This window comes from Numida meleagris, chromosome 12 (genome assembly GCF_002078875.1).
Source record: "Numida meleagris isolate 19003 breed g44 Domestic line chromosome 12, NumMel1.0, whole genome shotgun sequence".
Lineage (NCBI taxonomy): Eukaryota > Metazoa > Chordata > Aves > Galliformes > Numididae > Numida > Numida meleagris.
This window is the reverse complement of record NC_034420.1, coordinates 1,678,416-1,701,652: the sequence shown is the minus strand read 5'-3', so window position 1 is coordinate 1,701,652 and position 23,237 is coordinate 1,678,416. Positions and strand designations below refer to the sequence as shown.

The 23,237-nt window shown below is 49.9% G+C and overlaps 1 protein-coding gene across 2 annotated transcripts; it reads right to left on the bottom strand.

Moving 5' to 3' along the window:
- On the bottom strand, positions 1,100–19,774 carry ECSCR (endothelial cell surface expressed chemotaxis and apoptosis regulator). Of its 2 annotated transcripts, XM_021410410.1 has the most exons (11): positions 19,642–19,774; positions 10,454–10,495; positions 10,168–10,218; positions 9,091–9,201; positions 8,686–8,733; positions 6,837–6,884; positions 6,169–6,267; positions 4,976–5,074; positions 4,335–4,371; positions 3,160–3,259; positions 1,100–2,643 (listed from the first exon to the last, which is right to left on the bottom strand). In XM_021410410.1, the coding sequence occupies exons 1-11, from the start codon at positions 19,697–19,699 to the stop codon at positions 2,635–2,637; spliced, it is 702 nt and encodes a 233-aa protein (XP_021266085.1). In that variant the 5' UTR covers positions 19,700–19,774; the 3' UTR covers positions 1,100–2,634. The 2 variants fall into 2 exon arrangements, with proteins under 2 accessions (XP_021266085.1, XP_021266084.1); XM_021410409.1 differs by lacking the exon at positions 1,100–2,643 and having other exon boundaries at positions 2,650–3,259.

Genomic DNA, 23,237 nt, shown 5'->3' with positions numbered 1-23,237 from the left:
CTCCAAGCCCTTCACCAGCCTTGTTGCCCTTCTTTGGACCTGTTCCAGTGCCTCACTGTCCTTTCTGAAGGAAAGGATGTCATCTGCAAACTTACTGAGGGTGCACTCAATGCCCTCGTCCAGATCATCAGTAAAGATATTAAACAGGACAAGCCCCAATATTGACCCCTGGGGAACACCACTCGTGACCAGCCACCAGCTGGATTTAACTCCATCCACTGCCACTCTCTGGGCCTGGCTATCCAGCCAGTTCTTTACCCAGTGAAGAGTACACCTGTCCAAGCCATGGGCTGTAGCTTCTGCAGGAGAATGCTGTGGGAGGCAGAGCCAAAATGTTTACTCAAATCTATGTGGATTACATCTCCTCCCACATGCCAATTAAACTGGGCTAATGAGCTTGAGAGAGGAACTGTGGCTGCTGATGGTGATGAGTTCGTGCTTTCCACCACTGCAGCTTGCAGTAGTGGTCTCAGCATGGGCTGTGCGCAGCACCCAGGGGAGACCTCTGCTGTGTGCTCCTGGCAGCACCTAGATGCTGGGGTCACATCACTTCCACTGTTTGTTTTAATTCAGTTCTGTCTTTTGAACAGTGTCAGAGCTTTGTTACGCTTTTGGATGTGGTTCAGTTGCAGAGTAGAGCAGGCTCAGTTTCTTTGTCAAGACCCTAGAGAGGCTATGGGAAGAAGGACAATAAGTTCAGGGGAAGGAAAACTAAAGCAGGGATGAGCTCCCATGGGACAGCCCTACATAGGTCAGTATGGCTTGTTGGGAGGAGGGGAGAGGGGTTAAAGCTGGGCACTCACTGCCATGTTTGATGTTGCAGGTGTGTATGAGACAACTCTATATTGTGTTCAACCTGCTTGTGATCCTCCACGCACTGGGTCACCGGGCTGAGATCTGGAGCTGCTTGAGCCCACCAAGCTGGGCATCACCTGGGATCTTGTGCTTACACTCACCTCTCTGGTGGAGGTAGGGCGATGTCATGTTTTACTTTGTTGAGAATTTTATCAGAAAAACGTCACTAAAACAAAATAAAAAAAAACGCTTATAAAAATACCCGGTGTATATGTTAAACATAGAAAGTCCATTGGCAATGATCTTAACAAGAGTTGTGAAAACATTTCATTTATTATGCTGAGCACTTCATTGTGTGCTGCGAAGTACAGCTAACCTTTTGCACTGTGTGCTCCAGTAACTATCTTGTATCCATCCTATAAAATTAGATCAAGCTAAATTATATGTTTCATTGGACTATGCAGGGGAATGTGTGCAGTGATACCTATTTTGCCTGCTTGGATAAATCCTTTTTCCTTGATTTCACAATTTACCTTCAGGGCTGATAGATTTTGATGCTTGTGGTAGGAGAAATCAGTTTCTCAGTGTACTGCTGCCGAGTAAATGAGGTGCTCCAAGGTCTCTTACTCAGGAACTGGTAGAGCTTGAAACCAGGAGTCTGACTGAAGACAGGCACTGGCAAAAGCAGTTGGAGAGTTAGTGCTTTAGTGCATTATGCAGCTGAGACCTCCAGAACTACCCGATAGAGCCTTGTTTCCGTTACGGTCATGTGGAAGCTGAGTATTGATGTCTCTATCACCCCTGTAGCTCAGCTGATAGGGCTGTATTTTGCTGTGGGAGGTTAGTGGCTGGCATCTGGACCCAGGGAGCATGGGCTGTGAGCCAGCTGGTTCCCAGGGTGTGCTGTGACTCTGCACAGGTTAGCAGAGCACTGTTCTCATTATCACAGTGACAAGGGGATGCATCCGCGGTGCTTGTAGTTGCAGTAGTGTGGGTGCTTGGAACCAGGGGCATCTGCTTTTCTGGTCAGTTGGGAAGCTCTGGAAAAGCAGCAGTACAGAAGACTGAAGCTCTCCCAGCAAACTTAGGCTACCGATCTTCAGGAGCAGGAGTAGCTCAGAATTTTGTTTATGACCACCCAGACAAAGTCCTGGCAAACCAGTGGTCTTGCTTTTGTACTTCAAACAAGTCTTCTTCGTTGTGTGTTGGAACGACATGTCTGCCTGAAGCTCAGATATTAATAACAAAGCATTTAGGATGGCAGTTTGCATTTCAGCAGCACCTTTAATTCACGGCTCTCCAAATGCTTTACAGACACTGGTTAATACATCCTCACAACGGCCCTGTGAGGTACGTTGGTATGGTCACCCTGACTCTGTGCAGAAGGGACTTGGAGCAATTGTGCTGTGATTTGACCTAGCACTTAGGCATTTAGGTCCTATTAGGCCTTCAGATTCAGACCATGCTTTTTGAATGCACAGGTTTAGCTCAGTGGGGTTCTACACTGATTAACTGTCTGGCAAGGCTGTGGCTGTCTGGCACAGACTGTTGAGGCCATTAATCTAAGACAGCAGGTCTTTAGCTGAGTAGTTGGTTCCTTCATACTTCTTGCTGCTGGAATAATCTGAGGGTTTGAAGGCCCATCAAAAATACAGTTAGATATCAACCATTGAGTATGACAGGCTGTAGCTGGAGAAAGCCCTAATCCCCCCCAGATGGGGAAACTACTGTAAATGTATTGATCAGAAAGAGAATCATAATTTACACATAAAGTCCACCCTTGCCCTTTCCCCAGAGGGAAAAAAAAAAGCCTAGAAATTCAAGTGTCAGCTTCTAGCTTCATAGCACCTGCAAAGAGAACAAAATGTGGTACATCAGCTGGTGAAAGAAATTAAGCAATGTGGTCCCTCAAACCACGTCTAAGTGCAAGTTTAGTTTTAAAACCAACAATGCTGTAAATTACTTATGTGGATTGGATGCGAGAGTACCGATAGGAACATGCTCCAATATCACCAACAGCTCTGCAGAGCAGGAGTATATGGGAAGCTTGGACTGGAGGGGGGGACCTTGACTTCAGAAAGGTAAGCTTATTTATCTCCAAATGTAGTGACTCTAGCTCTGGCTGACACCTATAAGTATGAAATATATTTCAGTTCAGGCAGCTTGGATAAACTTGAAATGGGCAGCCAAAATTTCGCCAGGCTCACTGGAACCTGGTTGGACCTGTAGGAGTTTGCTGGCAGCTGCCTGTTACTACCTTTCTGAAGGAATAAAAGCAAAGGAAATACCTCAAAGGCACACCCTTATCCAGCAGGAGAAATATTCCCCAGCTTACTCTCTAAAAAGCAAGGCTAAAAGGGAAACCTTTTCTGATGGTGGGTAAGTCATGCTGTTGTTCATATTGATGTTCTTCATGGAGATCAGAGTGATGCTGTTATCCTTCTCGCCTGCACCTGCAGAGCAGCTGTCAACAAGAGAAAGCTTTAATTACTCTGGAAAATAAGAAGTGAGTTTCTCTGCACATCAAGGTAAACAGACAGGGCTGAGGCCAGTTGGGATGCAGGGACCAGGGCTGACCTCTGATCTGTTGTCCCAATCCAGGCACACACTTAGTGCCAAATTCCTCCACTCCTTGATGCTTCTGCTTGTGTATTGCTGGGCCCCATCTTCTGAGTGAGAGGTACAAATGTTAGGAAAGGGGGGATTTGCCTTTCTCCATACCCTGAGGGCCAGATAGACATTCAGTGCCGATGGAGACTAGATAGTGTTGGGGATTAGGGTGCCTTGATGCCCTATCTCTGTGGTTGTGGATCACATAGATCATTTTCATAAAGGGTATTTAGGAACCACCGATGTTGGTGCAAATTCTCACATAAATATTGAAGAACTCTGCTCCCTCTGTCCCCTGCATCTTTCCAAAGAAGGGGGATAACCTGGCTGGGAAAGGATAGGGAAGTAGGAGCAACATGCAGTGACACTTTCTCCCCCTTTTAGGTCCCTTTGGGCTCTCGTTTCATGGCACTTTGTGTGCAGCTTCTCTATTTGAGTAGCAGTGATTCTGTGTGGGTTTCAGACAGATCATCCTCCACTTGACATTTCTCTTCCAAAGGGCTCTGATCTGAGACCCCCCCCCTTATCCCACTTGTGCTAGGTAACAGCAATAGCGGTATTGAAAAATAAGTTGGGGGAGGACTTGATCTCATCTTGGTGAGACTGCTTTGAATTTCAAGGTCAGACCTCAAGTCTGTATGTACGGAAAGGCAAGCAAACTCCTTTTTGGAAGGTGATGAACCTTTGTTGATATCAGCACAGCTGTGAAATGGGGCCCCTAAATGCTGAACTTCTACCTTTGACTCCATCAGACACACAGGATGAAGCTTTACCAGCACTCACTGTGTTTTTCACCTATCTCAGAGTCCTGAAATGCCTTTTTTTTTTTTCCATCTGATGTAACCAAAGTTGCCTCTTTCCTGTGCTAAAATTAGTTCTGCAATAAAATATAATTGTCAACAGGATATGAATAATGTGAGCAGCCTTACCTCTCTGATACCATGGAGTTCCCTGGCTTCTGTTTGTCTGGAGGGAGAAAAGCAGTTGGTGATGTGCAGGTGAGAAAATGTCACGGCTATGCAACAAAATAAGTCGGTTGTATTCAGAATCATGTTGTACAGGGTTATAAATGAAATCCACATGAAATTAGAGTCACCACTGGGCATCTGAGAGTTGATTAGAGAAAATGCTTCAACTAATTTAACATTATACGGGCAGCAGTGAATGCTTTGCCGCCTGTTTAATTGCTGGCATCCTTCAGTCTTCTAGCAGTTACCTGTCTTGCTGTAGAGCAGTCTTGCCCTCTAGTGGGCAGTGCTTAACGGGAAATAGGATTCTGAGGGAAAATCAGTGTCAAACTATGATTTCTGCAGGAAATCTGCACACCTAGCTGCAGCAAATGCAGCAAACTTGAGGCTGTTCCCTTGTGCACATGGATCTGGACTGAGGCTCCAAAGAAGTGGTCACACTCCATTCCTAACTGTGATTCGAAACCTCCCCACTGGGTAAGCTGCTTTTTTTGTGTGTGTGTGTGTGCATGTGTGTGCCTCCATCATTTTGGAATTGCCAAATGAACTTAGAAACCAATGACTTTTTGATTAGGTAAGGACAGGCTGCCCCAGGCAAATACCTTCTGAGTCCTTGGAGCGGTTGCACTTGAACCTCAGGCTGACCACGCTGACGAGGATGATCACAACCACAACCAGAATGACAATGAAGCTGATGACACCTGTGGATGGATGAAGAAGCCTTCTGCTATTGAGCTAATAACACTCCTGTCCTTGGCTTCTGGGGCAGTGCAGGGTCTGGACTCTCATCATAATTTGTGTAGGAAATCAGTATTTTTCATTAAAACTAGCATGGGATGTAATAGGTAAAAAAGTAAATAGTTACTGGAGTGAGTGACCTAATCCTCCTGTGCTTTAGCTTCAAAGGGCTTCTGGTGCGTGCTTAGTTGATAAGACAGTGACAGGAAGGCAGAGGTCAATTGATTACACTGGCAATTAATTAGAGTCAACGTGTCTCTACTGCAGCTGAGAAATCTTATTGTAAAGGTGTGTGAAGTCAGATAAATTCATAATATAATGGGGAGAGACAAGCTATTGACTTTGAGCAGTGTTAGCTATCTCACGAACTAGTGGCCAAGCACAGATTTGATTCTGACATCTGGCTACAATCAATTAAACTGTGCTTTGTCAAGACAGCCTTAGAGCTCTTAGCAGGTCGGTACAGCCCAAAGAAAAGTGGATATCTTAAATCTACCCTGTGCCCATCCTTAAAGCCTTAAAGGATGAGTTATGACATCTCTTGCTCCATCCTTGCACAATCTCTGAATGGCGCGGAGGAGTTGGCTGCTTCCTGCTAAGCAGGGTGGAAACATACAGGGAAGGCAGTTAGGTGAGGCTGGGACAGGTGCACAGGTTTTCAGGGTTAAAACAAAGTTGTCTAAGCCTACAGGCAGGTGGATTTATTATTATTTCAGGGAAATGAGGGCATAGGGTAATGGGCAATGGGGTAATGTCTGCCCCAGTCTTGATCTGGGAGGAAGATCCAGAGTTCAGGCACAGCCATGACACACTTTCAAACTCTTCCCTTGTTAGACTGGATATGGCTAGGAGTGTTTATTCACTGCTTTGTTACTTGGTGGTTACAAGTCTTCTTCTCAAGAGTTTTTCCTTGCACTCTAAAAAGTCCAGGATTGGGCATGGAGAGTGAAACTGAGGAGAGCTGTCCCAAGGGAAGCTTCTTTGAGGCTGGGTGTTCAAACCTGCATGAGTTGACAAAACAGGTCCCCTCCTTTCCCCAGGTTGCACAAGACCTTACCGAAAGCTACCACAGTCAGTGGAGACTCGTATTCAGTTGGAGTAGGCACGGGCAAAGAGCCAGAGATTTCCAGTGCTGGGGTAACTGTTCTTGAGGTGCCTACAAAAGGGGGAAAAATACCTTTATATAAAGCCATTCTTCCAAGGCTGAGAAGAAGATTTCTAGCAGTACTACATGGTCTAACTCTCACTTGCACTTTACTGAAGAGAATAACTGAGGATCATGGGCAGCCCCATCAATGTGAACAGCAAAGTGTCCTCAGATTGCATTGGTGTGGCTCCACTTATCAACAATCGGAGAAAGCGGTACCCCACCCACAGGGTTTTCTGCTGGGATGGCAACAAGGAAGCTAGCGTGGCAGGTAAAGGACTGATCTGGAACGTTTGAGGAAGGAGCTTGTCCTGCCTCCCTGCCTTACAGCCTTTTGCCACACTGCCACCTTTTCCTGCTGTGACTCACAGCTGCTGTACCCAGGTGTGACATGTAACCCCAGAGTGCTGCTTCTGCAGAGCTTTGAAGGCTTTTGAAGGCCTAGATGGGATGGCTAGCAGCCCTCGGGTTCTTGTTATCTCTTCATCACGCTGCCTGAAAATAGCAGTGCTCTGGCATTGCTGTTGGCTGTAAAACATCTACTGGTGTCTATTTCTACGAGAGAAAGGAGAAAGCACCTTGAGCTGCTGCAGCTGTGGTACTCTCACTTCTCTTGGGCTCTTCACCTGCACAGAGGAAATGCAGAAATGAGTCTTGTCCTTGAATGTCACATACTAATCAAAAGAATGAATGTACATGCTGGAGAGCAGAATGTATTCACAGTACGGCTGGTGGTGCAGGAAAACAGGGAATTCATTCTCAAGCTAAAACCTCTCCACCACAGAATCACAGAGTCATAAAGATTGGGCAAGAGGACTAAGATCATCCAGTCCAACCCCAGCCCACGCCCAAACCATGGCCCTTAGTGCCACATCTCTGCACTTCTCAAACACCTCTGGGGACAGTGACTCCCCCACCTCCCTGGGCAGCCTGTGCCAAACATACTTTGTATTGTTTTCCCAGAATTTTCCTGCAGACAAGGAAACAAGGAATTCAAACAGTCCTAAGTGTTCAGGTTTAGTTTCTGCAATCACTCATACATTTTTTGGCAGGTACAGGAGTTAAACACTGGAATAGTGAACGGGGAAAGCTATGGATTTGCTATTGCTCATAAACAAACAAACAAACAATCTGGTTAGGGGAGGCAGTTCTGCAGAACATGGGTATGGATTGGTTGCTTGGCATGTGTGGCTTGGAGCTGGAATTAGTGGGCATGTCTTGCACGCTGTTTTATCTAGGGGCAACTAAGCTAATTTGAGTTGGGGTAACTTGCCCAATATACAGTCCAGCTGTGGCAGCACTGAGGTTTTTTCAAGCTCCAGGATCTTTTCTTCTTTCCCCATCCCCTCCCTCCCAAAAGCAGTGCTGGCCAAAGTAGGTGCTGCCTGGAGAGGTGTAAATCAGCTTGTGGCACTGGGGCACAGGGTGGGCACCTGTGGGCAGCTGTGTGCCCTGAACCTGGGGCTCCTGCCTTTGTGAAATCAGCAGGGTTTTGGAATGTTCTTTTGCCAAAAGACAGAAGAAAGCAGAAATGCTGTGAAGTACCAAATTTAACTGGTTAGAAATCAGCAATGACGCGGAGCAGAATGCTCCTGAGAAGCAGGGGCTAGCTGTACAGCTGAGAGCTGCATTTTTTCGAGCAGTCATCAAACCTCTTGTTTCATTCTGAAATAGTTCTTTCAGCCATTGGTGGAGGACAGAAGCTTTGTGTGCTGAGCCTGCCGTGGGTACCCCATTCCTGGGAAATGCTGAGTCTCAGGCAACAGGAGCTCTGTCTTTTGGAAGCATCAGCAGCATTTCTGTAGCTGAAGATGTATGGAGCTTTTCAGCTAAAGCAGGGTTATAATTAATAGCAGTCTGCTCTGATGTGAAGGGCTCCTGGCTTAGCTGGGCACAGACATGCTGCTTGGACATCTGTGCAGGCACGGCTGACCACGGGTTTTTAACCTTGTGTGAGCGAGGGGAGATCTGAGAGACAAAGCAGTTTCTCAGTCTCAACCACTGTAGGGCTGGGTCTTTAATAGAGAATCAGATCAGTTTTCAGCTTTCAGTCTTCCCACTTATTTGGATCCTGCCCTTATTCTGAGAAAACTCTTCCTGAATTCTCTAATTTTTGCTTAAAACTGGATTAAACAAACCATCAGAAGCAAAAGAAGGCTTTTTTAATGGGTTCTAAAAGTGCCACATCGTTCCTAAATGTAAATCAGTCTTTCAGCTGTTCAAGTTCATCCCAAGCAGGGGATGCAAGAGGATTCGCTCTCGTGTTTCATCACAGCCTGTAAGGATAGCAGAGGTGATTTTGGGTGGTACTAAGGGCTGAATGCCAGGATAGAGTAGTGCTTAAATAACCCGTGCCATGTAAATAAAGCAAGCTAATTGCTGTGAAATTGTCTGCACCTATTGTTAGTCTGTAAAAAGACAAAGTACCTGGAGTTGATGAAGCTGTTGTGTTTCTGCTTCCACTGGACTTTTCATCTGGATAAAGAAAACATGGCAAAGGAGAATTAACTTTAGAAGCTGCTGTCAGTTATGCTATGGAGAACTGTTGTTTATAGGCATGAAACAACAGGAGGGGAACTCCAAACCAAAATCAAGATGTTCAGCTGCCACCTCCAGGCCGTGCACATCCAGCCACATGTGTTTGGTGAGCTGGAATGAGCTGCTTTTTCAGCAAAAGCTGAAATGTATTCAGAAGTGGCTGCTGCTGCATCAGTAGCATGGTGTGGACCAGTGGGGGCTTTCTGATGCACCCACATTTGCACGGATGACAAAGGATGCATAGAGAGGTCCCACATGAGCAAAAGTTGGGGCTTTCCTGCCTTGTGTACTTACCCTGTGCAGACGATGTTAGGTTTGGAGAGATGGAGGAGGATCTGGTTGCGGTGGTCTGGTCCACGTGAGTGAGATTCAGGTCAGTTGGTGCTGCTGACTTCACTGAAGGCTCTGTAGAATAAATGTAGCATTACTTTGAAGAGCTCTGCTCAGAAACAGCTCGGAGCGGGGCATGGCTTCTGCAGTGCATCCTCACTCAGTTCTCTGGGAGCTGTGGGGAAGCGGATAGCCCTGCTCAAGCAGACAGGGTTTCCATGCTTTGCTGTTAGCTTTGCTCCTTTTGCAAGGTTGGCTGTGCATGGAGGTGCTGAGCTGGCAGAGCTTGGGGTACATGCAGTAACTCTGGCTTTCCTACCACTCTTTTCCTCACTTTGAAAATGAAGGGCTTTATCTCAAAATACAGATCATTTCTTTGTGTATTTTATCACTGGACAATAACTGGCTAGAGCTAGAGTTTATTTGCTTGTGATGTGAAATGCTAACTTCCATGTTTCATTTTGCTGAGTCTGTAAGCACAAATCATTTACTTCTTGCAGTTGCCTGGAAACTGACATCTTCTTCAACTGTGTACTGAAAGAAGCCAGAGCATGAATCCTGCGGAGCCAGAGCAAGATAGTGGGGAGAAAGGAAATGCTGTCATGGTCCTCTGCAAGGAAGAGTGGATCACCAAGATGGAATGTATAGGCAAGTTACTTATCTAGGCATGTGGCTTTCCTGTAAAATGAGCAAAGAGTGAATATGGTTTTAAGCTTTTTCCTTTTATCCTAATGCTTCACTGAAATGTTGAAATGGGGAGTAAAGAAGTGGTTGCGCTTACTGAGAGAGCAGTGAATGTAATGCAGGGAAACTCCTCTAACAACAGCTTATTGGTTGGAGCTTCCTTTATGATACCCGGCAGCCAAGGCCAGACCTGGTGTGTGACGCACTGTGCTTACATGTACTGGACACCAAGCTCTCTGTGTGTCAAGGACTGCCCAGCAAAACAGTGATGCCAGGTAGACGTGGACATGGGCCACTCTTCTTCCCTCTGTGGAGGATTACAGACACCCGCAATCCTTCCCCATTGGAGTGTTTTACCTGAGGTGTTCTTCTCTACTTCATGGCTGTGTGTTGTTGATTGAGGTTGATCTGTAACACAAGCAGAGACATGGAGGTGACATCTACGTGTGCTGTTCACTGGTGGGATCCCTGCAGGGAAGTTTGAGGGATGAGCCAGAAAGGGGCTCTTCTGGGCCATGGGAACTGAAAGGGGGTGGTGGGAGCAAGAGGTGCTAAGGAGTGGCCTCTCCGTCTGTATCCCCTCGTGGACATGTGCACCCACATCCCAAGAGACATTTAAATCAGATCACAACCCAGGAGGTACCTGTGACATTGTGCACGGAGGAGTCTGGGGCAGTTGTAGTACCTGAAATGGAACAACAGAAGTGTTAACAGTGCCACTCTGTGACTGTGACTTGCACCAGCACATCAGTGTTCTCACTGGTTGTGAGATTTGGATTTTCCTCATCTTCTCAAAGAATGACTTTGAAATACACAATTTCCCCAAAAGCATTAGTTAAGAAGTAGTAACAAACACTGCTGGAAACTATTTGCTTGAATACAATACATTAGTTTCTGAGTAAATCAGAACTGGAATTTATTCAGTCAGGATTAATGCCCTTCTCTCCACACAAAACCAAACCCTTTAGGGAACCACCTTCCTCTCTCATGGAGAAAGCACAAGGCCATACAGTAGTGTTGCTCTCTCCTCAAGAGCTTCTTGGCTCTAGCTCAGTCTTGGCACAGGAAGGCCAGTTAACCTGTTTTTTTTCTAGAGTTGTTTAAAAGAGTTGTGTTGGAATGCCTTGAGACCCCTGAGACCTTAATGAGTGGATAGATGAGGTTTGTAAAGGTTGCCAGGAGCTAATGGGACTGTTTTCTCAACTGAATGTTTTTAGATTTACAGCAAGACATTCCTTCACCACCTTCCATGTTGCCTACTCTCTGATGTTTTCCTTTAAGCTTCAGCTCCTGGAATCCTATGATTAGACAGGTACTAAAAATGTTGCCATATAAAAAGGGAAAAAAGAAATACCCAGTTCCCATACTTGGAGACAAGGACTGCAAGACGTAAATATACTTGATGCTTGAATCAAAACCAGCTGGCTTAACTTTGAAAAAGTGACCTTGTCGATCATTATTGAAATGCACATCCGAATTGACATTTTAAAATGGTTATTGCTGGTGGTATCGATGCTGCCTGTAGATAAGATGCATGAAAGAAACTACATTACAACCACAAAACCCATCGGAATCCGATCCTGCTGGTGATCCATCTCACCAGAGTCCCACGACAGCTGATAGTTCCTCCAAGTTTTGGACAAAAAGGGACAGCAATAAGGGCTGAGTTCTTCCAGTTCGCTGCCCTCTTTGCAAGAAGTGATGACTCACGGGGAGATCCAGCAAAGCAGCACAGTGCTTGTGTGCCTGCTTGCAGCCAGATTCTGCCCTCCCAACATGCAAGGTCCATCTCACCTGTTCTCATAGCTCTTTTGTGAGCTCGCCTGCAAGAGAGCTAATCTCCAGGCTCCCTCTCTCATCAAAGAGAGGATCAGGCACTTCTAAATCCCCACTGATCTGATCTATTTTAGATTTCTGCTGTACAGGGAGAGGAGCTGCAGCCTGCCACGTCCCGTTTCTTGCTGGGAGCTGTAGAGGTGATGTAGGCGATGAACATCGCGGTAGGTACCTGTGCTGCAGAGGTTCTGAGAGAGCTCAGGTGGAAGCCCCGGTGGTGTTGTATATGTGGACTGAGATCTGCAGCATGCAGCGGGTCGGGGTCATTGCTGCTTGGCTCAGAGCTCACCCCTCAGGGGACTGTCTGGGTCTGGCGAGCTCCTGACTGATGTCATTTCTCTCCTGCAGCCGTCTTGGAGCCATAATTGTTTTTTCCTCTGATGCTTTATGACAACGATCCCAGCCAAACAGGAACCAAAACAGCGTGTAAACCACTGAGTACGTTACAAAACATAGCCTCTTTCAGTTTGGGGTTTGGCTGTGAACTTGGCTTTTCAGAACTTTTCCATGCTTTGCTGTTCTAGTTTACTGGACGTTAGGTTGGTGAAACATGTCTTGTCTAGTCCGTACAAGAGAAGGGGGAGAGGAGATGTGATTAGATCTTTAATTACATAGAGAGGAAGAGACTAATCTGATTTCTGCATCCATTGGGAACAGGATCAGAAAACCAGGCCTTACACTGCAGCCATAAAAAGGGGTGCAATAGGAAACTGTCTTGACATAAGGGTAGTGAATTGCAGTGAGTGATTGTGTAGGAGAATGATGGGACATCCTTTGCAGCTTTTGAAGAGCAGACTAAATGAACATCAGTCTGGTAATCTAAATGGGATTATAGACAGATGTGACAGCATTTACTGAATCAACAGCATCCCAGGGGAGGAAGAGATCTTTTGGGCACACGGTTCTCCTTAAAGAATTAGAGATGCTTCTTTAGGGGAAGAGGAGTGCACCCTGTTACAACCTGGGATGCTGTGGGGCACTGTCCATTGATCCCAGTAGTTTGCCAGGCTTTCTCTTTGGCACTGGCTTTCTTCTAAAACAGCTTTACAACACAATTTCTGGATGCTGGTTTGCACATGCCTTGAAGTACTCTGCAAACAGTCAGCAGGGGTGATCATGGGGCCCATATCCTCTGGTACCTGCCAAATGCAAACAGCTCATCTTCGGGGTTCCTTACAGAGACCATCTTGTTCCTTCATGGGGAGAAGTAATTGCTTGTGACACATTTGCTCCTTGAAGTTGTCATAGGTACTTTTCAGTGTACACGTAACATGAAAGCATCACCTTTGTTGAGGAAAGGGGGGGACAAAGGCTTCTGAGCTGGCAGCTTATTTCAGCATTTTGTGGTGTAACTGAGAAGAAATTCAAGAACTCGAGCTGGGCCTCTAGGGATGGGAGGCACTGGGAGAAAGGAGGTGGCATTACTGCCCTGTGCTGGGATGCCCTGTGCTACGAAGCTCAGGATCTCCCAGTGCTGAGAAGAGAAGTGGTTGTTCTCAGTACTCTTCCACCACAGCTCAGCCCTTTGCTGACCAGGCCAGGCCAGAGCAATGGCTCATAAGAAGTCCTCAAAAATCAGTGTGCCAAAATAAACCGTGGGGTCCCTGAAGTTCCCCTGGCCAGGGAGCCGCTCTCCCAGGTTTGCCGCGTTGGAGCTTTGCTGCAGAGAAGTGACCATCTTGCTGCCAAGAGGCCAAGGGACGCAGAGCCTCTTGCGGCACTTGGCTGAGTAATAAATGGCCCTTCTATAAACACAACAGCACCTTGTTTCAAAGCGAAGCACGCCTGGCTCCGGCTTCTGCCCCCTGCTTTTTGTTACGCCTTCTCTGCCAACTTAAATAATCAACAGCCCCGCTTTGTTAGGTGTTTTCTTCCAGCGGAGGTGCTCAGCATCCCTCTGAACGAGGGCGGACAGCCGTGCGCGCAGCAGGGAGCGACGCGAGCTGTGCCGTGGGGCTGGGCAGCAGGATGCGGGCACAGCAAGGTGCCACGGCTCCCTGGGGACTCCAGTGCCAATCACACCATGACATGATGGCACCCGGCCCCAGCGCCGCTTCCTCCTGTGCCCCGCCGGCACGGCCCCGCTCCCCCCGTGGCACGGTGGCTGTATAAACAGTTAACGACGATGCGCAGCACGCAGCCAGCGCAGCTGTAATTGCAATCAACATCAAAGCCACTCAAGGCGACTTCTCGCTGCTGAGCGGAGCTGTTTGTTGAGTGTTTGGGTGCCAGCGATTTACAGCGGATTGTGCGTTTCTAGGTGGGGATGGCGAGCTTGCTGAGGGATTTACAATGGGAAATCATGCTTTCTGCTCTTGCTGGAATGGGAAACTCCTGATTAGTGACCAGAGCAATAGGGCTCTGGGGAAGCAGATTGAGGCTGCAGATGCATTTTGTCTCTCTGACTCAGAGCTAGTTTCTCTTAGTTAATTTTTTCCAGAATATAAGAAGGGAAATTTGGATTTCTTTTATTTGCTGCAGTCCTTCTGAAGCATTGGATGTGAGTGTTAGACTGTGAGCAGAAGGCCTTTCCACGGCAGCTGAGAAGTTCCCGGAGCCATACAGATGGATTCACATGGGAAGAAGATCTCTGGCACCAGAATGAAGGCACTGGTCCCATCCACTCAGAACTGGTGAGGGGAGGGACCCTCCGACCCCTGGTGCGTGGTGCTGGGCTCACCGCCCTCTTTTCCCATAGCAATATGGGGGGAGATCTGATAATGCTCTGCCTGTGCTTCCTGCATATCAAGTTGCCCTAGAGCCCGCGTGGCGTTGCACGGGCTTGCTGCACCTCTGCTTGCAGGTTACATAAACAAAGGCTTTCAGGAAAGAGACCCAACCACCTAAAATTAGACAAGACGAAAATATGCTGACCCTTAACACAAGTGCAGCTGTTTCCTGGGTGAAACACAGCAGCTGTTCAAGCAGCAGAGAGCAACACCTCTGAAATGTTGTCATTTTTACATGAAAGAAAATGCTGCATTAGGAAACCTGGAAAATGAAGAGCTCTGCAAAAGTCTCGATCCTGTTTTAATAGGTATCTAAGAGAAGGTGCCTCTGCCTGGCACGTCTCACAGGTTGAGGCAGAAAAGGTGGGGAAGAGAGAAAAAGTGTCATTATGCAGACTTGATAACTGACAGTCTAAATTAGGTCCCAGACCCACAGAGGTATTAAAACACCTAATTCTCAGCTGACATTTGAAGGGTTTGGCAATTCACTGCGACGTGGTTCTGAATGGTAATGACTTGGCCAAAGTGTTACGGAAAGTTTAGAGAGGCAGGAATTAAATCCGGATCTTGTTAGGGACTCAAAACAACCCCAGCCTTCCTCTGCCCCCCCGGGGCTGCACCCAGCTCCGGGCATCCACCGCGAGCATCCATCGTGCTCTGCGCTCCTCTCTGGTGAGCTGCTGTGGGAGCAGGTCAGGCTTCTCGCGGAAGGCAATTAAGAACCACTTGAATTTAGAAAACAAGCCAGAAGGCAAACAATGTGGGGAAACCGCACGCACAGAATGGGCCCTGTCACATCACAGTGCGTGTCAGCATCTGTTTTTTTTCCTGGTCCATGCCCTCTGCACCTCTCTGGGCACTCCTCTGTAGGGATTGGGAAGTAAACGTGCTCCCGACAGGCTGCTGTGCCGCAGCCCTCCCAGCTTCCTACCGGTCTGTTTTCTCCACAGCCTGTTTGTTGTAGAATGCTGCTTTTTTTATAGATGGGGAAACCGGGGTGCAGAAAAGCATCACGAGTTGCAGGCTGGTTTGGCACTGCTGCTTTCACACCTTAATTAGGCTCTCCGCCAAGGCCCTGCTGCTGTACAGGTCTCCTTGCAGGCGGTCCTCATTATTTTGTAGGATTTAGTTCCTAACCAAATGTCGTGTGCTCCAGCTGGTGTAGGAGATCAGCTGCTGAACTTGCTCCTGTGCTGTACCTCTGGACAGCTATCAGCAGAGCCCCATGGCAGCACACAACTCACCACCTCCTGCAGCAGCACAGCCGATGTGTTGGATCAGGGTGGGTACCTAGCAGGCATGTCTCACTACTCCCCCGCTCATGGGGGCTCTTTACGGTTTATTCCCCAGTTTTTTATTCCCAAGGATTCTAGGATTCCCCCCAAGTCCACACTGGAAGAGCAGGGTGTTGCTGCTAACAGCCAGGTTGTGCTGTGTTCGTGAAACTCCATGCAGGAATGTGAGCTGCTGGATCGGTTCAGTTCACGCCTCGTGAGCTGGGAGGTGAGGTGTGTCAGGGGCTGGTGCCATGGGGAGCTCTCCTAATTCCTGTTCTTTTTGCTTTCTCTTCTCAGGTCACCTGTCTTAAACCTCAGGGGAGTGGCTGAAGGATAGGTGAAGCAGTCCCTGCCTGGATGCATTCATTTTCTCTGCATCAGTGCTGAGGAGGTACCTCCCTGCTGCTCCTTGAAATGCCATATCTTGCAGAAGAGGCAGGTAAAGCTTCTTGACCTGACGAACTTCACCTGGCTTCAAATGTTGGGTGAGTAATCCTGATATCCCCTACGTTTTATTCCTATATTCAAGGCACTCCTTGGAGGAAGTCATTTTATATTTTCCTTATCTCATATCTGGGGAAAACAGGGCATAGGAGTGTTATACCACTGTGTTAAGTGGCAGACACAAAACACAGTGGTCCTTGGTCCCTGCATTGTCACTATGGCATGCTGCTCCCTGACTTCCAATTGCTCTGACTCCAAGATTTTTAGCAACTCCCAAGTCACTTTTGGGTAACATGAGTGTATTGAACTGTGTGTCTGGAGCTGCTTGCCCAGAGCTGTGCTGCCCTCGGAAACATGCAGAATTTGCAGTTATGCCTGATGGTGGGAAAATTGCACCAAACTTGCATCTCCTCCCTCATTGAGAACTGCTGGTCTCTGTCCCAGCAGTGGAGGGCTTGCCCTGAAGGATGGAGGGACAACAGAATCACAGAATTACAGGATCACAGGATCACAGGGGTTGGAAGGGACCTCTGTATGTCATCAAGTCCAACCCCCTTACTAAAGCAGGCTCCCCAGGAAAGCATCCAGATGGGTCTTGAATATCCGCAGTGAAGGAGATTCCGCCAGCTCTCTGGGCAGCCCGTTCCAGTGCTCTGTCCCCCAAACACCACTGCAGTCAGAGATGGTAGAGGGGGCTTTGCTCCTTTCTCTTATACTGAAATGATTCAGCTGAGATGTAAAAACAGCCCCTCCAGCCCATAAAAAGACTAATGGGAAGTTGCTTCTCGTTGTGGTTGGATCATGCTGAGTGGGCCCATCTGGGAAGCAGACTCATCTGGGGCGTGGAGTAAGGAGACCTCCTAGCCAAGGCTTGGCAGTGCTAGTGCTGTGCGAGGCACAGATCTCCCTTCTCCAGCCTGGGCTCAAGCCCATGTGTGTGTCTTCCCAGCAGGAGCACTCCTGCCTTTGGGTTACCAGCAGTGCCTCCTCCAAGGACACCTGTTGCTGACTCACCTATTGTAAGGGAACATAATTGCTGGAAACTATCTCCAGTTACTTCTATCATTTTTGCAGCGTCATCGGCAGAGTTTCATCTTACTAGAAGGGAGCAGTTTGTTTTGTGAACAAACACTTTGAACCACTCCGGGTTTCTCTTCCTTGTACATCGGACCAGGGCTGTGCTGGCCTGCCCTTTTCAGCCAAGGGATCTTGGGGATACCAAGGGATCTTGGGGATATCATTGGGCATCACCTGTCATGGGCAGAGACTGGCAGTGAAAATATCCCTCTGCAAAGGCAGGGGAGCTTTCTGCCACTGCTGAAAGAAACAGGATCTGAACAAGATGCATTCCCTAGCATGGCAGTGAGCATTATAGACATCCTGGCAAATGCATTTTTAAGAAGGCCGTGATTTGGTGTGACTGAGGCAGCATAAGTCTCTTTTGTTATGTGGACAGAACAAGAAGTAAGACTCAATTTGAGAGTGCACACGATACTTGTTAGGATGCAAGTACTGTCTGGGAGGTCTCCTGCTATCTGGATGTCTGTCCTCTAGCTGCATCCCATGTTTTGGATCGTATCTATGCCATCTTCACTGTGGCATTATCCATTCACCCACTGACTGCAATGCAGATAAGGAGAGCAGCAGTCAGTGGGGAAATTCTGCCGGGTTCTCCTCAGCTTCCAGAAGGAATTTTTCAGTGGAAATGTTTTGTCTGGGAAGTGCCTGCCCATTGTAATGGAAGCTGTTCATAGGAAGAGGTCTGTTTGGATACATTTTCATTAAACATTTCTGGGGGATGAAAAATAGATTGGAAGAGTTCCAGAACTTCCCACTTGAGAAATTCCAGAGCAACAGCAGTTGGAGCTTCATTTAGAAATAGCTGTAACAAAGCTTTAACAAATTAAAGAACTTGCAGAAAGCACCAAGGCCGGTGCGGAGGCAGTTACAAGCTTCCGGCTATTCTGACCAACTTTGGACCTCCAAAATGTTATTTCCACCTCCTCAAGTGCAAGGAGACCTCCGAGCTGCCCTGTCTCATTTAAGAGCCCTTCATTCCCTTCAGCTGCCTGTGTTTTGGGAACGGCGTTGCTAACCGACCTCTGCCCCTCGCTCTGAGCCTGCTGCTTTGCCTGTCACAGCAGCTTATCCCTCAAGTACCAGCCCACGTTAATGACTTTTCCATAGCACCAAAGGTGAAATGAAAATCAAGATCGTTCTGAGCTGTCGTATCAGTGGCAGTGCGAAGATCTGAAGCAAAACACGTGATGATGTTGAGAGCTGGTTCTGGCTGAAGCCAGAGAGGTGCAACTGCGGCACAGCAATGCTGTCATTGTTGTTTGCAGGTGCTGGCCCCGCTGGCACCACGCAGCAAGAGAGAGCAGCCCCTGCCTCGTCATTTGAAGCAGAATGCAGAAGACAGAGTTCCCAAGTGATGTGCTCAGGACCAGAGGACGGAGCTGTCGTCCCTTCCACCTGATCCTACAATGCTGGGGTCAGCCTGGGGAGTGAATCCCTTGAGTGCTGCAATCAGCTGAAGGTTTGGTGCAAGGCAGGGGCTGGGTGCTGGGATAATGCAGCTGGTCAGAGCAAGTACTGGCAACCTGCAGGACATTTCTGTCCTGTGCAAGCCATACCAAATATTTTTAAGGAGAAAAAATCATTCCGGCCAGGTATTAAGGAGTGTAGCAGCAGAGCCAGAGTCCCTTGTCTGGCACACTGCACCCCTCTGCTGAAACCAGCAGTGTTGCCCTCTAATAAAGAAAGAAATTTTCTAATCGATGAGCTCTTCTTTCTGAGAATTGCACAGCAAGCAGCTGAATTGTCTTTATATTCTCTGCCCTTTAAAAATCCTGTTACTACCAACACAGGGGCTGTAACCCATAGACATCTTCCATGGTTTAACAATAAAAGCTTTGGATCCAAGATGTATGCTATCATTTTTATGTGGCTGACTATCAGAAGCAGCAGTGATACTGCAGTATCCATTCCTCTGAACGCCTTTAAGCTGAAAGCTGCTACAGCTGTCACCGGCTGCGAGACAGAGACCTGTCACACTTCAGCAGGAGCCTGGATCCTTGGGGTATCCCACGCCGTGAGCCGGGGGTGACAGGGGAGTTGGGAGCAGAATGATTACGACAGCGAGCTGCACGTACTGCGTGAGTCTTAGTGCTACGTGCTCGTTGTGTTGGCATCAGCGAGAGGAGAAATGAAAGGTGGGGAAAACGCCCCATGCATTTAAAAGTTCCACCTTCACCCTCAATTGACAAAAGTCACTTGCTGTAAAACGCCTCCGTGTCTCAGTGCCTCAACAGAAGCAATCCTTCTGTTAACCAGGAAACGGGTTCTGTTATTTCAGCACCGTCAAATAAACCCTGCAAAACCTGCTAGGGCCGGACTGTTCCAAGCACCCTGAATGTAAAGGCTGAGCTCTCTGAAGGCGGCGGCTGCTCCGACTCTGCCTGCTTCCCTTTGCTGCCCACCCCTGCGCTCCCCAGATCTCCCCGTGTCCGTGCCCCATCGCTGGGTGCAGCGCAGCTCCTTACCTCCGAGCAGCACGCAGCCCAGCAGCCACAGGAGCGGATGGACGGCCGGAGCCAGCATCGCGGCGTGGAGCTGAGCAGCCCCGCGGAGGCTCTGGCCATCCCGAGTGTGAGAGGGTGAGGAGAGGTCTGCCTGCCTGGGCTGATTATTGCAGAGCTTCCTGTTAAAGAATAGAAGGAAACGGGCTGAATCCACAGGGGAACTGTGTTTTCAGTCCATTATGGTTGAAGAGGATATGAGACATTGCTTACCGACGGCAAAGGAAACCTCGCCATCGATTTGTTGGGGAATTTGGTTCTCATAGAGGGGGAGAACAGCGGCACAATGGGCCTGCCTGGCTTTGGGCCTCGGTAGCTTCTGTATGGTACTGCCTTTTGGAGATGTGTTTGGAGCAAGGGTGTGTGCCCCAGGTCTGGTTCTGCTCCGCATCACTCATTAGAGCCGTGTTGGTCCATGGGAGCTGCTGCAGGGGCTGCTCCCACCCTCCCAATTGAGAGGGGATTTCTTAGAATCCCTGGGAGGGATTTGGAAGTCCCTGGAGGGGGGCAGGGAATCTCATCGCTGGAACTGCCTCGTGCTGTGCCCGTGTCCTGCTCCTCCCTGTGCAGCGCTGGCACGGCTGGGCACCGGGACACGCTGGCTGTGGGATGCGGCCATTTGAGCGGCAGCAGCACCCTCCTGGCAGGATGGGCAGCACAGAGCAGGCTTCGGCCTCTGCCAACTCAGTTCCTCGATGGGAGGAGGGTCCCAGCTGGGCTGATGGGTCAGGCTGGGAGCAATCCCGTCCCATTCCCAGATGGCTGCTGCCAGGGGCTGCTTCTCCCTGCCTAGGACTCTTCCAAGGCCGTGCTCCTAGCAAGGCGTAGAGTGTTTTGCTGCCCTACAAAATGCCCTTCTTAGGGGAAATGGGGCTGTCCCCTTGGCAGCCCAGGGGAGGCCGGACTGGGGGACAGGTGCTTGGGGGAATGCAACTTTGCACTTTCTGCCCTGGGCCATTTGTCACAGCCCTTCCCTGGCTACAAGGGCCGCATCCAGCCCCTCTGCAGTCCTGCAATGCTGCAGAGCCCTGGCTGTGGGCAGCGGGGCAGTTCCTTCAGTGTGTCACTGCACAGAGGGCACTGGGAGGTCCCGGTGCTGCTCACAGGGCCCTGCTGTCTGCAGCCAGGAGGTGGGTGCAGGATCCCCACGCACCACACGGAGCTCAGCACACACCAGTAAGCCATCAGGCCCAAAGCTTTGCTTTTACAAAACCTCTGTGTGCAGCCTCCCCCCACAACCTTTTATTTTTTCCTCTTGCACAGATGTGATGCTCAGAGATTACGCTGTAGATTAAGGTTTTACTGAATCCTGAGATGAGTGCAAACTCCCAGAAGCAGCAGCTCTGATGTGCAGCCAGATCTCTATTGGAAGCTTGCTCAGCTGAGTGGGGGTCGGGGCATCGCCCACCCTGCAGTGCACAGGAAGGATGGAGCACAAACCCTCCGGGATGGCGTGCTGAGAGGCAGGAGCAGGTAGGACAGTTCTGTTCTGGGATGGGAACGTGGGGAGGTGTTTCATAACGGCTTTGCAAAAACAAATCATACAATCCTTACGGTCGGGAAAGACCTCCAAGGTCACCAAATCCAACCAGCAGCCCATCACCGCTAAACCATGTCCCTAAGCACCAAAGCTCTGTGAGATCCATCCTTCCTGCATGGCGACGTGCTGGGCTCGCTGTTGCTGTGGGGTCTGACCAGCGGGAGGTGACCGCTGCCGCCCAGTGCCCACGGTCACTGCGCAAGGGAGGGACACGCAGGCACTGCCCTGGCCCTGCTTTGCCTGGAGCCCCGAGCAGCCCTGGGTCGGCAGAGATGTTTGTGACCCTGAATTCCAGCAGTGCTCACAGATGTTGTGCGGTATTTCTAAGGTGCCGGACCTTAAGATCTCTGCAGCCCATTTTGTGGCTAACAGCAGCAGTGCGTATACAAAGTGCTCAAGCGGCCGAGCAGCAGCTTTTGTGCGCAGCACTGAGGGCTCCTCGGCTGCCCTATGGTGAGAGGGAAGCGTGGCCCCGCGCCCTCCATCCACGCCCGGTGCTCGTGGCTCTGCGTGCTGCCTCGGTGCGGCTGCAGCAGCGCTCAGCATCGGGGCTGCGCGGCCTCGAGGCGAGGATCCTCGCAGCTCGGGGAGCAGCGTCGATAAGTTTCGCCGGACTGTGCAAAGAGCTCACGCGCAGAAGGGTGATTTTACGCTAATTTCTAAGCGCGAAAACATTTCAGGGAGAGGAGGGGGGCTTCCTGCGGTTGCAGAGCCGGGGGCCGTGCACGGCGGGGCCGGTAGGTGCTCTCGCCCCGAACAAAAGGCGCTTGTCCCCGCAAGCGGCAGCGAGGCGTGCTGATGTGGCACTGCGCTAGGTAGGGCAGCACCTCGCTGCGGGATGAGCAGGCGCTTCCTCCTGCGCGGGGAGCCCCGGGCGTGACGTGGCAGCTTGAGGTGAGCCCGGCCGCCCCGCAGCACCTTCCTGAAGCCGCTCCGCTGCCCTGCCCCGCTGGAGGTGATGCTTCCCCCGGAGCGGGACGCCCAGGTACCCTGGGGCGGGCTTTCTCTCCCTGCTTTCCCCTTTCCCTCCTGCTGTTCCCCGCTCCCAGCTCTCTGCCCTCCCTGACCCGCGGATGCTTTGGTAGGGTTGGGCCTCCCACGGGGTTCGGTCTGGGGTTGGCTCTGGGGATGGGGGCAGAGGGAGCGGCGGAGTCTCCCCCTGTAGGAGTCTCCATCGGTGGTGGCAGTGGGGAGAGCAGACCCCCACCGAAGGTGCCAGGGATGAGGAGATGCAGGGCAGTTACCTTCCCGCTGTTCTCTGCTGACCACCTGGCTGAACGGGCACCGTCCCTACCACACAGATGTGAGCACCAAAATTTATTCTGCACCGTGAGCCTGGGGGAGGGAGCACCCAGGGATAGCTCTGTTCCTCAGCAGCCCACTGGGGCTATGCTCCTGCCAGCACAAAGCACTGCCTCAGACAGCTGCCCGGTCACGCTGGGCAGCCAAGTGTAGGCTTTGCTCATGTTTGGTCGGGTTAAAGCCCCTGGGCTCCGCTGCTCACTGTGCTGGGGTGTGTGACATGCTCTGCTTTTCTGCAGGGCACGTGGTTGGGATGAGCACTTATCCTGACCATTCCCAGTCCGGAGCTGCATGTTGCTCCGTGGGGCTTTCTCCATGCCCAGAGTCCTTATCCCAGGCTGAATCTTTTCCCTGTGCCCTGAGGAAAGTGCTTCCAGTGCCTTCTTCCAAGTCTCCACGTCTGGGGAGCTGCACGTGCAGCCACGGGCAGGAGCTGCTGAGCCGAGGGCAGGAGGTGAGGACATCAGACAACCCCTGTCTGACAGTAACACCTTTCCACCCTCTGTCCCAGGTCACCTTGCTCAGCCATGAACGCCTCTGCACCCAGCAGCCCGCTGAGGCACCCCGAGCCCCAGGACACAGCCGCCTTCACTCCCATCTCCGTGGTCAGGAGCATTGCGAAGAAGTCTGATGCCCTGCCCGTCATCTCAGCCATCGTCGTCATCTTTGTCCTCCTGGCCATCTTCATCATTGTCGTGGTGCACTACGGCCCGCAGCT